The 15149-nt window shown below is 35.7% G+C and overlaps 1 protein-coding gene across 14 annotated transcripts in view; it reads left to right on the plus strand.

Annotated features, from left to right (window-relative positions):
* The window catches only part of si:ch211-130h14.4, a 28517-nt gene that overhangs the window by 13195 nt on the left and 173 nt on the right, over nucleotides 1-15149 (plus strand). For 4 of the 14 annotated variants that reach the window (XM_073920550.1, XM_073920548.1, XM_073920549.1 and 1 more), the window contains exons 7-13: nucleotides 1237-1346; nucleotides 6834-6932; nucleotides 11688-11774; nucleotides 12455-12555; nucleotides 13845-13905; nucleotides 14792-14883; nucleotides 14963-15089. In XM_073920550.1, the coding sequence (XP_073776651.1) occupies nucleotides 1237-1346; nucleotides 6834-6932; nucleotides 11688-11774; nucleotides 12455-12555; nucleotides 13845-13905; nucleotides 14792-14883; nucleotides 14963-15089 (677 nt within the window). Of the gene's footprint in view, nucleotides 1-1236; nucleotides 1347-1550; nucleotides 4017-6833; nucleotides 6933-11687; nucleotides 11775-12454; nucleotides 12556-13844; nucleotides 13906-14791; nucleotides 14884-14962; nucleotides 15090-15149 lie in introns of those variants that run through there. The other 10 variants (XM_073920551.1, XM_073920554.1, XM_073920552.1 and 7 more) reach the window with 8 other exon arrangements.

The following is a 15149-nucleotide window of genomic DNA, read 5'->3' on the forward strand; positions in this document are numbered from 1 at the left end:
GGTTATGCTGCTTGATATTGCAAACAAATTTTTTCGTATTATCTTATTCCCCTTTTTTATGTATAGTCATAAACACAGTTGTTTGTAAAGCAAGTAGTTTGACCGTCTTCTGTTTATTATTCCTAGGCATTTCTCTCATAGGCAAGCTAAATCGGAAGTTCTAAAACATTCACAAAATAAGCGCAGAATAAGGTCAATAATAAGATATATATATATATATATATATATATACACACACACACACACACACACACACACACACACACACACACACACACACACACACACACACACACACACACACACACACACACACACATATATATATATATATATATATATATATATATATATATATATATATATATATATATATATATATATGTATACTACACAGATTTTTAATGACTTCACTAAAACACCAGTATTGTTTCTATTAAGTCATGTCTACTGATTCTAAAAAATAATTATTTGTAAGTTAATCTCTCTATTATTGCAACATTTTGATTAACAATTTTAATGCAGTCTGTTCTGGGATGGTTTTGAAGGTATTTAAAAGCCCAATATCTGTAAAGAATACAAATAGTAACTTTTATTTGGAATAAAATACAATTATTTTAAAAACCATTGCATTCCATCTAACCTATTTTCACTATCAATTCAACCAAATATTTTACAGTACCTTGTTGGCTATAAATATTAAGTGCATTGTAGTAGGAATTTTAGGAATCATAAATGTAATAAATTCCAAAAAAAAAAAAAAAAAAAAAAAAAAAAATATATATATATATATATATATATATATATATATATATATATATATATATATATATATATATATATTTACTGACATTTATATGCATTTTATTCTTATTAAGACATGTAAACTAATGCTGAATTAGTGGCTCAGTTCATTGAAAAGGACAGTATGTGAATTGAAACTAAAGGGACAATAAAAATGAAAATTCCTTTCACTTGTTCAAAACCTGTTTGATTTTCTTTATTCTGTTGAACACAAAAGAAGGTTGTCTGAAAAATGCTGCTAGCTGGCACCCATCCACATCCATAGTAATGCAACTATGGAAGTCAGTGGCTGCAAGCCACCAGCCTTTTTGTGTTTAACAGAAGAAAGAAACTCATAATGGTTTAAAAACCACACTAAGGAAAATAAATGATCAGGTAATTGTCATTTTTGGGTGAACTATCCTTGCTCATTTGTTGTAATCGCCATGTCAGCAGAACACAGCAGCCCAGATGTGACACTTGAGGACCTGCTCAAACTGAAGTCTGGATCTCTACCAAAACTCCAGATCAGATGTAATGACTCCACAGCACAACACAAACCTGTAAGTTTCTACTCATTCAGCAGCAGGTCACTGCACTTCTTTTTGTTGGTTTTGATTTATTATTTACTTGTTTGAAGTTCATTTTAAGCAATTAAAAACCCAATCTAATATATGGCAATATATGCACAAATTACATATATGACAAACAAGTTCATATTTGAATCTCACATATGTAAAATATACACTCACCGGCCACTTTATTAGGTACAACTTACTAGTACCGGGTTGGACGCCCTTTTTGCCTTCGGAGCCGCCTTGATCCTGCATGGCATAGATTCAACAAGGCACTGGAAATATTCCTCAGAGATTTTAGTCTATATTGACATGATAGCATCACGCAGTTGCTGCAGATTTGTCGGCTGCACATCCATGATGTGAATCTCCCGTTCCACCACATTCCAAAGTGGCTCTATTGGATTGAGATCTGGTCACTGTGGAGGCCATTTGAGTATAGTGAACTCTGAGGTAAAGAAAATATAATACTTTTGTCTTCAACTACTGTATATGTTGCATGAATAACGTGTATGTGTGTGAAATTTATGAACTTGTATGTCATATACAGTAGCCAGCATTCGAAGTGAATCAAAAATGTTCTTCAAAATTGTCCTAGGACAAGACTAGGTGTCATTCAATAGTTTTAGGACAACTTTGATGAAAAGTGATGATTCATTTCATATGTTGACTGCTGTATGCTGTTTGCATGTATCAGATTTCCTAAATGAACCTCTGTTTGGACTGTTTAAAATGCTGCCGGAGTTGAATATAGGTATGCAACTCTCTTCTCGGCCCATGCTGTTTGCCCTTCTGGCCTTACACAAACACACTTTCTGTGGAAGCCAGTGTAACCTCAAGTCAATGGAAAAAAAGAGAATTGATTGTTGGCGTAGCAGTGAGATGTCCAAACAGCAGTGGAGGATCTCCTTCAGTCAGCACATCCATGGACAAACATCACCCAGGAGAGAATGTCTAATTCATTTCACACACAAAACACACTGACCAATTTGGCCTGGGATGTCACATCATGCCAGAGGTCAGGGAATGAACTGGGAGCAAAAAAACAAAACAAAAAAAAAAAAAACGCTCTAGACCTTAAAGGGATAGTTCACTTAAAAAGGAAAGATTTCTGTTAATTCACTCAGCCACAGGTGCAATTATTTTCTTAAGTAGAACATTATGTATGTAATGGCAGTGAATGGTGACAGGCTTTTTTTTAGATTAAAAATAAGCATACAAATTAATCCAAATCAATAGTCACGGCTCCTGATGACACACTGATGATCGGCCGGTATAAGTAACTGAATGCAAAAAATAAACACTTCCTGTTTATTTACTCACCCACAGGTCATCCAAGATGTAGGTGCCTTTTTTTTCTTCAGTAGAACATTAAAGAAGATTTTTAGCTGAATCCATGGTCGTTGGTGCTTTATGTAATGGCAAAAAACACAGAAAAAAAGTCCAAATCAATTGCCATGGCTCCTGATAACAAACTGAGGTCTTGTGCAGTTAAACAATCTGTCCAAGTAAAAAAATTGTAACATTATTTACAATATTATTAGCTTTACTCCATAGTCAGATATCGGCACATGTATGAATGTAGTCCAATTGTAATCCGGTTGCTTTTGTTTAAAGCTAATAATATTATATAATAAAGCACCAATGACCATGGATTCTGCTAAAAATCTTCTTTAATGTTCTACCGAAGAGAAAAAAAAGGCACCTACATCTTGGATGACATGTGGGTGAGTAAATAAACAGGAAGTGTTTATTTTTTGCATGAACTATCCCTTTAAACAACCTTTCCAAGTGTACAGAATAGATTGATTGATAGATATTTTTATTAAATATCTCAAGTTTCCTCTAAACAGCAGTTAGAATAAGTGTATTTATTTTTTTAGAGCAATATCTCAGACAATCAGATTTGCTAAGATACCAGAATCTGTTATTAATATAAAAATATATATTTTTGCTCACATTCTCAAAGCTGAATTATTTAAGCTATGCTAATCCAAAGTTTATTGGCAGGAGTTGTCTCAGTTGTTTCTTTTTTAAAGGGATAGAAAATAAATCTCTGTCATCATTTACTCATGCTGCACCTGTTCAAAACGTATTTCTGTTAAACACAAAAGAAGATGTTTTGAAAAAATATGGATAACATCAACCAGCATTTTTTTTAAATAGCTTTTTTTTTTGTTCAACAAAAATAAAGAAACTCATAAAGGTCTAAAATCACATGAGGGAGAGTAAATAATTTAAGTAAATACAGTATTCCTTTAAATTCTGCATTTAAAGGGATAATTCACCCTAAAAGCTTTAATTTGCTCATTATTTGTTCGTCCTCGTGCGGTTTTAAACTTTTATGAGTTTCTTTCTTTTGTTGAACACAAAAAAAGATATGTTGAAAAAAGCTAAAATTATTTGTTTTTCCTTCTATGGAAGTCAATGGTTACCAGATTCAAGCATTCTTCAAAATATCTTTGTTTGTGTTCAACAAAGGACAAAATGTCAAACAGGTTTGGAACAAATGAAGGGAGAGTAAATGATGACAGAATTTAAAACATTTTTTTTTTACATCTACTAGTTTTGAACAGCTTGTTAAACTTCACAGTTTCCGGCTAATCCAGAAATAGAGATATTTTAGATTTGTAAATTAAACACTTCGGTCTATCTTTTTTTTTTATTTACCTCAGATTGTTTGGTTTCTATGAGAGATACTGAGTCACAATCTCGATCTGCCTTGTTGAATTTCACACCGTTTTATTTTCAGGATGGAGAGTCGGATATGTTTGAGGAACATTGCTCAAACAATCATCACTGAGTTGAAAGGACAAAATATAAAGAGCAAACTGTTCCCTCTGTCTTAGCCAACTCACACACACTGTAAAAATAGCCTTGATTTTAAAAGTGATTTAAAAATGCTACAGTATTACAGACCCCCGGTTATAAGTTTAAGTGTCCCCAATATATACAACGAATAATCGTAAATTAACTTTCCCAGAATTACCTGCATGACATTTTTCAACTTTTGCTTTTGTTGAAATTATTATGGTTTATTTGAGTTTTATTTGTATCACTTATATACACTCCCTGGCCACTTTATTAGGTACACCTGTCCAACTGCTTATTAAAGCAAATTTCTAATCAGCTCATCACATGGCAGCGACTCAATGCATTTAGGTATGTAGACATGGTCAAGACGATCTGCTGCAGTTCAATCCGAGCATCAGAATGGAGAAGAAAGGGGATTTAAGTGACTCTGAACGTGGCATGGTTGTCTGAAATACTCAGACGGGCTGGTCTGAGTATTTCAGAAACTGCTGATCTGCTGGGATTTTCACGCACAGCCATCTCTAGGGTTCACAGAGAATGGTCCGAAAAAGAAAAAGTATCCAGTCAGCGGCAGTTCTGTGGGCGCAAATGCCTTGTTGATGCCAGAAGTCAGAGGAGAATGGCCAGACTGGTTCCAGCTGATAGAAAGGCAACAGTAACTCTAATAACTACTCATTACAACCAAGGTCTGCAGAAGAGCATCTCTGAACACACAACACGTCCAACCTTGAGGCAGATGGGCTACAGCAGCAGAAGACTACATTGGGTGCCACTCCTGTCAGCTAAGAACAGGAAACTGAGGCTACAATTGGCACAGGCTCACCAAAATTGGATAATAGAAGGTTGGAAAATGTTGCCTGCTCTGATGAGTCTTCATTTCTGCTGCGACATTTGGATGGGAGGGTCAGAATTTGCCATCAACAATATACCTTGTTGAATCTATGTCACAAAGGATTTGGGCAGTTCTAAAGGCAAAGGGGGTCCAACCAGGTACTACTAAGAGGTACCTAATAAAGTGGCCGTTGAGTGTAATTTGCCAATGGGGTAAGAAAAGTAACTATTTTCGCTTTGAAAAAAATATACTTTACTAACTCCATTGGCCGATTATTTTGCCTGTTTTTTTTTTATCTTAATTTTGACATATTTAGTTCAGACTATAGTATAACAAAACAATATTTTTTACTTGTCTGCAAAATTATTATATTTATTATAATAAGATATTTGGACTAGAAACAAGACAAAAACGCAAGAAATGCATATTTATTTGTCGTGTACAAGTGTGTTATTGACAGGTTTCGTGCAGGTATGCTAGTGGCTGTCAGTGCTCTGGAGGGCCAGTTTTGCACCCATCAGACAAAGTGTGTCCTCACCCGGGTGTGCAGTGTTATCGGGTGTGAGCCGGCTGTGTCCCAGGTTCTTCTTGAGAAGTAGCACATCATTAGAAATATTTTAACATCCCTCCGCTTGCTCGCACATATCAATCAAAGCTGGAGATCTTCTTTAATCAGATGAGAGTGGAACCTGTAGAAAAACACAATATCATTGTTGCTTATGATCATCCTCAGTAATGCAACTTTAAAGATAGTTCTGTCAGTTCTGTTATTTTGTTTGTGTAACATAACAAAGATATTTTGGGGGCTGAGGGTCTTTCAATGCAAAAAATGCTTTTTAATTGAAAAAAGCAACATTAATCGAAACATTTAATTTCAGTTTGCTTATTTTGTAGCTCAACAATAAAACAAACAAACAAAAGGTTCCATTTAGATAGAAATGAGAATCTCTGTTAAAGCAATTTTCCAACTTTTCCCAATCATTTTCCCTCTAGTGGGTGAAATCAAAGGATTCAATGAGCCAACTTTGGCTTGTGGGCCCTAGTTTGGGCATCTCTCCTTTAGCACTTAATTCTCTGAGTACTAACAGTTCATTTGTACAATTAGCACTTGTCTTGTGCATTGCCTGTTCTTATTGAATGCCTCCTTAATGTTGTATATGCACACAGACTTTTAAATTCAGCACACCAGCCTCAGCACTTCCGGTTAATTGTCATCCCATACAAAATTGCCAACTTTAAGATCTGATTTCTTTATAAAAAACAGCTATCTTCACTGTCTGGATGAGATGCGATATAAAGTGGGTATCAGACCAAACAAGAAGCACTGCATTAAATTTGATTTCTCCGCGCCATGTCTTTAAGATATGGAAATTATTTTTACCCCATATTTTCAGTAGAATTTCTGCACTAGCTGGCCGCAAATGTCGGCGCCTGCGTTTAAACCGTCTTTCCTCTCTTTTTATACTTTAACAACTGAATGGATGCTAAAGCCTATGTGACTGAATATATTTGAATGAAATTATAATGTCAATGCTGTAAAAGAAACCTTATGAAATTGAAAATAGTCACTTAAATCTTTCACCGGAAGTTCATCATTGGCTGAAAAACACTAGCTGAGGTAAATATAAAAAGAGATAGACACAAATTTACAATTTACAGATCTAAAATATCTCTAACAAAAGCATTTTTTAAATATAAATGTAAAAAAGTCTGTAGCACCATGAAGGAGTCAGTAAAACATTGTACTTTAGAATGATCATCGGTGAAGCGGCTCTTAAAGAGCTATTGTCCAATTCTGCTATAAATTGTTGTTGTTGGTCTTTTCACAGATGCCAGTATCACTAAAAGGGGGAAAAGGGGGTGGAGTGAACAGTTTCCAGGGCAAAAAGACCTCGGGACAAGATGAAATTGAGCTCATGTTTCCTGAGGTAAGTGTCAAACCACAGCATCTCTGATCCCAGTAAACAAAAGGGTGGAAAACAAATTCAAAAATATTTGCCAATCAGATGTATTTAAAGCGGTCATGAAGTGAGAAATACATTTCTACTTGAGCTTTTGATATGTAAGAGGTCATCATGCTTAAACAATATACTGTAAGTTTCAGAGCTGAAATCCCCTTTGTTACTAAATTAAAAGCTTTTATAGATATTCAACACAATCTCACGGCAATTTGTAACTTTTTGATTTAGTGTCTAATTCGTATTAATTCATATGATCTAATTCATACATTTTAGTACGATTTGCTCATCCCCCAATGAAGGTTGGCTTTAGGGGTTGGGTTAGGTGCCACGCCTCCTTTTTAAAATCGTACAATTTCGTACGAATTCGTACGAATTAGCCACTAAATTGGCAAATCGTAAAATACTTACATTTCCTCGTGAGATCAGGCTGAGATATTAGGTCCCAAAAAAGTCAGATCCTCGAATATACCCATCTATGATGTCATAAGTCAGTTCAAATCTGTGTGAAACCAAATTTGCGGTGCTTTTTTTTTGCTAGCACACATTGTGTAGCATTCAACTTAGGGGAAAAAGTTTGTTTTGGTCAATCAAAGGTCACTGGTTCGACCCTCGGCTGGGTCAGTTGGCGTTTCTGTCTGGACTATTTAAGTCAATTTAATATTGAATCACAGGAGTCAAACGTTTATGTTGAAATTGAAGGGATTTTAACATTAAGTTTCCTTATAAGTGAAAATTGGTGTTTAATTAGTTGACTGCAAAGGTTTAGACAGCATGAGGAGGACAACAAATAAGAGCAGTGAATCTGGGTTGGGAATCAAACATAGAAGGACGCTAACAGTTAATTTTTTCTCGCACATCCCTGTCAGAGAGGACGTGTAAACAGAGCTTGAGTTTGGAAGAGGGAGTGGGGATGGTAAACACTGGGCAGAACCTGCAGTCAGAGGGTATTACTGCATCACACAAGAAAACCCTGTCAGATCCACCTGGGAAAAAGCTCCAAGGCATCAATCACATGGACAGACACTGTGTGCATGTGTGAGAAAAATATAGCCCTTCAGAAGATGTCCAAACATCGCTCAACTTACACTTACATGAGAAAAATGTTTCTGTTTTTAGTTATGTCAGCCTTTGAGCTGAATATTTTGTTGTATTCAAAAACATTTGACTTTTAAGGGAAACGTATTTATCAAATACTATAATAGGGAGACAGATTAATAATTCAATTCAAGCTAGATTCAAATTGGGTCTGACATGAACATATGCTAAACATTGCACAGCTACACCTAAAACAGCAACAAAAGACATGCGTATTGTTGCCTATCCTAGTTTTAAGAATAACAAATACTTACTTGACTTCTAGTTGATCATTTGGTATCAGTGGCTAAAGGCAAAGGCCTCTAGATTACGCTTATTTTACCAAAATAAAATATGATCATGCCTTGATTTTTAATTATTTAATTTGAACAGTAAAGTCTGACTTTGCTTAGACAAAAGTCTTGTCACTTAAAGAATGTCCAGTATAGAATATAAAGTCATGCTGCAGTGGAGACAGAGTAAATATTGTGTCTGACTCCATCATGAGCTTGGAGGACTGCATCCATACATCTCTGCAATGACTCAAATCACTGATTAATAAAGTCATCTGGAATGGCAAAGAAAGCGTTCTTGCAGGACTCCCAGAGCTCATCCATATTCTTTGGATTCATCTGCAATGCCTCCTCCATCTTACTCCAGACATGCTTAATAATGTTCATATCTGCTGACTGGGCTGGCCAATCCTGGAGCAGCTTGACCTTCTTTGCTTTCAGGAGCTTTGATGTGGAGGCTGAAGTATGAGGAGCGCTATCCTGCTGGAGAATTTGCCCTCTCCTGGGGTTTAATGGGCAGCACAAATGTCTTGACACCTCAGGCTGTTGATGTTGCCATCCACTCTGCAGATCTCTCACACAATCCCATACTGAATGTAACCCCAAACCATGATTTTTCCTTCACCAAACTTGACTGATATCTGTGAGAATTTTGGTCAATGTTGCTTCTATAAGATGCCAATTTTCCATGTAATCAACTAGGAGTCAAGTTATTATTTGTTGCTTTTACAAATGGGATCGACGAAATTTAAATTTGCAAGACTTTTGTCAGGCAGTGAAGACATAATGCTTATTTCTGAAATCCAGGAACACTCCTAAGCATTTTGGATTACTCAGAGTCAGACAGATTTCACATAGCAGTTTTTTTAGGGCACTTGATAATCAAATAAAAATACAAAGTCTATAACCGACAACACACTAAACCAACTCAGGAATTGAAATGCACACAATATTGAGAAACCAAACTAGACACAGGTGAGCAACATACCTTTACTCTCCTATTTCCCCTTAACCTGCAGTTACTAGGTACAAGTGAGAGACTGTTTAGATCACAGGTGCCAAACTTAATTCCTGGAGGGCTGCAGCTCTGCACAGTTTTGCTCCAACCCTGATCAAACACAGCTGATCCAACTAAGCAAGGTGTTCAAGAATACTATGGACTATTAAGCAGGTGTGAGTTGGAGGTGGTTGGAGCTAAACTGTGCAGAGCTGTGGCCCTCCAGGAGTTTGAGATCATTGGTTTAGATGATGATAAAGATGTTGAGCGTATGAGAATTAAATTAATCTCTTAATTCCCTACAGAATGTTACGTTTTCACACACACATGCATGGATATCACGTAAACGGCTTTCATAAATAAACCTTTCACATCGTAATACTCACTACTCTTGAGTACTTTTGAAAGGGTACTTTTTACTCATGCACAGGTACTTTTACTCTACCTGCAATACATGCCTAAGTAATGGTACTTTTACTTGAGTATGATTTTCCACCAATGACATAGTTTGAACAAACAGCAAGCATCCTTTTTTGCAGTGTGTTTTGATTGTGTTAAGCTCAAGATACGGCCACCATATCATTCATAGCATGACGTGTGATAATAAGCGCCAGAATCAACAGTTCAGCTCTCCCAGATGGCTCTCTCGCTCACGTCCTGTCACCTCAGGGTGTGAACCAACACACTGTGAAGACTGTGAGGTGAACAGAGCAACCGTGAGAGATCACACTTATTCTGTCACCTCTGTGTTCTGACTGATGCGTCCCACTGACACGATCCAACCCATGGAAGTGACACATATAATCACCAGTGAAGGAATACACAAAACACATTTCACTACCTGTCTAATTTCATGTAATTCTGGGAGAAACATTCATTTATTTATTTTCCTTCAGCTTAGACCCTGATTCATCAGGGGCCGCCACAGCGGAATGAACAGCCAACTACTCTGGCATATGTTTCACTAAAGACCATAGAATACACAAAATGTGTCAACCTGCTTTTGTTTGATTCGAACGTCTTAAAACTAAACTTTTAATCAGTTTTTTATTTTATTTTATTGATGGTTCCAAATATGTTATGTAATCATAAGCTTGGCAAACACTTTTGGAAAATTTGATGTTTCACCATTCAGACAGAATGCCTGAGCATACTGCCAGAGAGGCATTTCAAATGGCTCGTTTCCACTGACTGGTACAGTACGGTACGGTTTGGGACGGTACGGGTAACCTTTATCAGGCTTGCATTTCCACTACCGAGGGTACCCTTTTGGTGGGCGTGGTGTACGACAAAAAGTTTCAGTCGCATCATTCACACTCAAGGAAATGTCTACAATAAAGCTGTACGGGTCCCTCACACATATCATATGAAAAGTACTTCTCACAAAGCAGATGCTTTACACACATAAATACTTGTGTATAAATGTTTATTACTAACTTTTCTATGAACATGATTTGATTATAACTGTAGATTGATGACAGTGTAAAATAGCCTACTGTAACGTCTGTAATTATATGAAATAAATAAATAAATGAACATATACGTACACATAAAACATATGAACACACACAGCCCCTTAAAGTCTCCAACATGTTACCAACTACAGAAAAACTGCACAAAGCAGACATTTCGTCCTTATTTAGGTTAAAAACTAACACAATCTCACGGAAATTTATAACTTTTTGATTTAGTGTCTAATTCGTATGAATTCGTACGATCTAATTTGTGCAATTTAGTCCGACTTGCTCATCCCCCAATGACGGTTGGGGTTAGGGGTGGGGTTGGGTGCCACGCCACCTTTTTAAAATCGTACAATTTCGTACGACTGAACTCATACGAATTTGTAAGAATTAACCACTAAACTGGCAAAACGTAAAATGCTTACATTTTCTTGTGAGATCAGGCTGTTCAAATCAACACAAAATATAGCCTACAGTCAGTGAAAACCTATAATCTGTGTCTGTAATCTTCAGCAGCACATGTAGCCTCTGTTAGAGAGTCATTCCGTCATTCCAGAGTTTATATTAGTCCAAAAGGTGATGATAAAAATTAAAACAAGTTAGCGGTTCATTCTGCTGTGGCGACCCCTGACGAATAAAAGGACTAGGCCGAAGGAAAGTGAATTAATAAATGCTACATGTACACATGTAAAACATAAACTATGGCTACCAATGAAAAAATACAATTATTGACTTAATTTTAATATTAAGAAATAGAAAATTCTACTGTTTTCTCTAATAAACCCTATTACCCCTTCTTGCACTAAAATAGAGTTGTATTGTAGTTAATTATTTGTCATAGTCAAAAAAACAAAATAAAAAATACTATCGCCCAAAATTCTTCATTTTATTTCTACAGATCTTTACTCGGGAGCCCAAAGTTCCTGAATTTTCCGCTCTGCAGTCTACCTTTCTAGAAGAAGCCAACCCTATAATCCATCTAAAGGTATGTGTAGGACATTTTATCAAACTTTGTTGGCATTAATTCATTTATTAGATACTTTTATTCAAAGATCTTAAAAAGGACCTACTGTGCCCCTTTTTACAAGATGTAAAATAAATCTCTGATGTTTCTAGTATGTGACGTTTCAGTTTAAAATACCCCACAAATACTAGGTATAGGTAATACTAGGAGGTAGGTAGTCTGTAGGGAATAAAGTGTTTATTTGTGCATCTTAAAACTCAACATTTTTAATGCCTCTTAGTTGATCACACTACATTTGGCTATATATGATGAATGGCTGCTTCTCGCTCAGGGCTCTTTATGGTAATGAGGGCAAGATTTCTCCCTCTGGTGATATGTACAAAGGGAGAATGCCAGTTAAAGCGTTTCTGCAAACTGTTTTGATCAAGTGTGATTATAAAAAATAAAGGTAATTATTTTTTTACCATTAGAAACTGGTTATATTCACACAATGTTGCCCCACAACTGTATTTAAACTCCTTATAAAAATTATTTCTGCATAATAGGTGCCCTTTAAGGTAAGAATCAAGAGTACCTACCAGTAACGTTCACATGTCTGGATTTTGTGTTAATGAAATGAAGTCACCTTTGGGTGAATCTGTGAGTTCAAACACTTGAGGTTGAATTTTTTTTGATTATTGCTTATGTTTTCATCTTGACAGATAGGCAATGAGCTACCAATCAAGTCAAAGACCATTGACGTTATGCAGAAAATAAGATTAATGCACAGCCTCTCACTCTCTTACATGGCTGACACCCAGAGGTGAGACTTTTACACGTCAGACATTCCATTTAAATGCAGCGTTGGCTGTAATTAGTTACACACTACTAGTAATTGTGATTACTTTTTCAGCGGGAAAGTAATTTACTTTAAAGTAAGGGATTACTTTTCATTTTTAGGTCATTTAATGACAGCTACTTATACTTGCTCAAAGGTTTCCTGAAACTGATGTTAGTTTCAGTTTGTTTTAAGGATATCTATTAGCTGGTGTGCCTTAAAACAGTGACAAAATGTATTTTTATAAGATATGTTCATCACTTATGCCTAAATAGATGAACTATTTTTACACGTCATCTCATACTTCAGCTTCTCTTTAAATCTTGACCAATCAAATGCTCTCTAGTATCTGACATGCCCCACCCCCTTTCATACGCTTCTCATTTGCTTTGCTTTTGATGCGCTTGTGCTCAACCACTCGCACTGGCAGAGCTGTGATAAAACCAAAAGCTACTGGTTGGTTTTTTAAAGGGGAGGAGCTGCTATATGTCCCGCCCTCTCTTCATGTTTCAGTTGAGATTACATCAAATATCGAATAAAAAATGCACATTTCAAAGGACCTTTAAGTACTGTAGGGTCTGCATAAATTCAACAGTTCAATCAATTCAGAGAGGCAGTGTGATTGTATTTTTTTGAGTGTGGAGTTTGCATGTTCTCCTTGTATTGGTGTGGGTTTCCTCATGGTGTTCCGGGTTCCCCTACAGTCCAAAAACATGCGCTGGGTGAATTGGATAGACTAAATAGGCTGTAGTGAATGAGTGTCAATGTGAGTGTATGGGTGATTCTCAATACTGGGTTGCAGCTGGAAGGGCATCCGCTGCATAAAACATATGCTGAAATAGTTGGTGGTTCATTCTGCTGTGGCGACCCCTGATTAATAAAAGCACTAAGCCGAAAAGAAAATGAATGAATATATGAAATATGAAGTCAATAATTTGGAACAGTTTGAGTTTTGATAAATATGTTGTTTCAAATTTAAGTGTTCATTTTTTAAGCAAAATTAAAAGGTCCTGTTTGACTGAAATTTTAAGAACTTAGAGTTTAATTTCTATTGTCTATGCTTTGGATTTCTGTGACTATTAGTATTGAGTAAAGTAATTAAACTACTTATTGAGAAACTTAAGTTACTTTTCAGACAAAGTAATTAGAAAATTGCAATTTTAATGCTGCAATCAGTAATAAAATGCTTTTTTTTAAAAGTAACTTACCCAACACTGTTTACATGCATAGACATTTTAAGCTGACTTTAGCTTCTTCTGTTTTTATTTGGGAAGAATTATGGCAAAAACTGGACTCGGCTCACATGTCACAGATGGATTCAGCATCAGAGAATTGGTTAGTTATGCACAAACATTCCCAGCATTACAAACTTCCTGAATAATTGACAGATTAATTTATCCAATTTGAAATGTACTCATCCTTTTTCTTTCTTTGTGAAACCCTAAAGAGGATTAATGTAGTGAAATATTTAGTGATGATTTATCCAGACTAAACATAATAAAATACAACTTTCAACCTCATTGATCTACTCTATATTTAGATTTTCATTCACACTTTAGTTTAATTAAAGGGACAATATGGGGGAATATGCTCATTTTACAAGTCCCCTAGAGTTAAATACTTAGTTTTAGCATTTGTTAATTCATTCAGCCAATATCTGCAAGAGCACTTTTAGCTTAGCTTAGCATAAATCATCATTCTTTTGTGGGAAATATGCTCATTTTACAAGTCCTCTACAGTTAAATACTTGAGTTTTAGCATTTGTTTATCAATTCGGCTAATTTCCAGGTTTGGCGGAACCCCATTTAGCTTAGCTTAGCATAATTAATTGAATCAGATCAGACGATTAACATCTTACTAAAAAAAAAACAAAAAAAAAAAGATTTCCGATCATTTTCCACAATGTATCTACAGAATAGTCTAAATTAAAATAGTAAAATTATCGAAACTATTTTTTTAAAGTTTTCGTGCGAGATGCTAATGGTCTAATCTGATTTATTGAATTATGCTAAGCTAAGCTAAAAGTGCTCTTGCCAGAACTAGAGATCGACTGAATCGATTAAAAAATGGTTAAACTCAAATGTTTAACTCCTGTGAGACTTGTAAAATGGAAATTATGCATTTTTATGTGCAACTGTTGACTAAATGTTTATTTTGAGTGACCTATTATAACTTGCTTTTCAGCTCATTTATTATTCATAATTTTCCATATTTTGAGTAGATGGAGAGTGAGTATTCTCACAAAGTCCAAACCCAGAAATCCAGATGTCCTGCAAAGCCCATAGAAAGTGGAAATGCACATTTCACACCAAGGTCAGGAAATACTATGAACGAAGAGAGTTATGGCATGTGTCAGTTCACTTGTAAACTGTGTTACTGTTCATGCATGTAGTCTTCAGCCAGCAGAGAAAAGCGCCGAGGAATCACCATCTAGTTCTGCAGAACATTCTCCATCATCATATATAGACCCTACACTGCCACTCTGTTTAGCTGACATCTGTGCTGCTCATTCATTTGAGGTAGTGTGTTTTATATCTGTTCTAAAAGTATACTACAAAATAACAATACAGCAGATTTCA

This window comes from Danio rerio, chromosome 13 (genome assembly GCF_049306965.1).
Source record: "Danio rerio strain Tuebingen ecotype United States chromosome 13, GRCz12tu, whole genome shotgun sequence".
Classification (NCBI taxonomy): domain Eukaryota; kingdom Metazoa; phylum Chordata; class Actinopteri; order Cypriniformes; family Danionidae; genus Danio; species Danio rerio.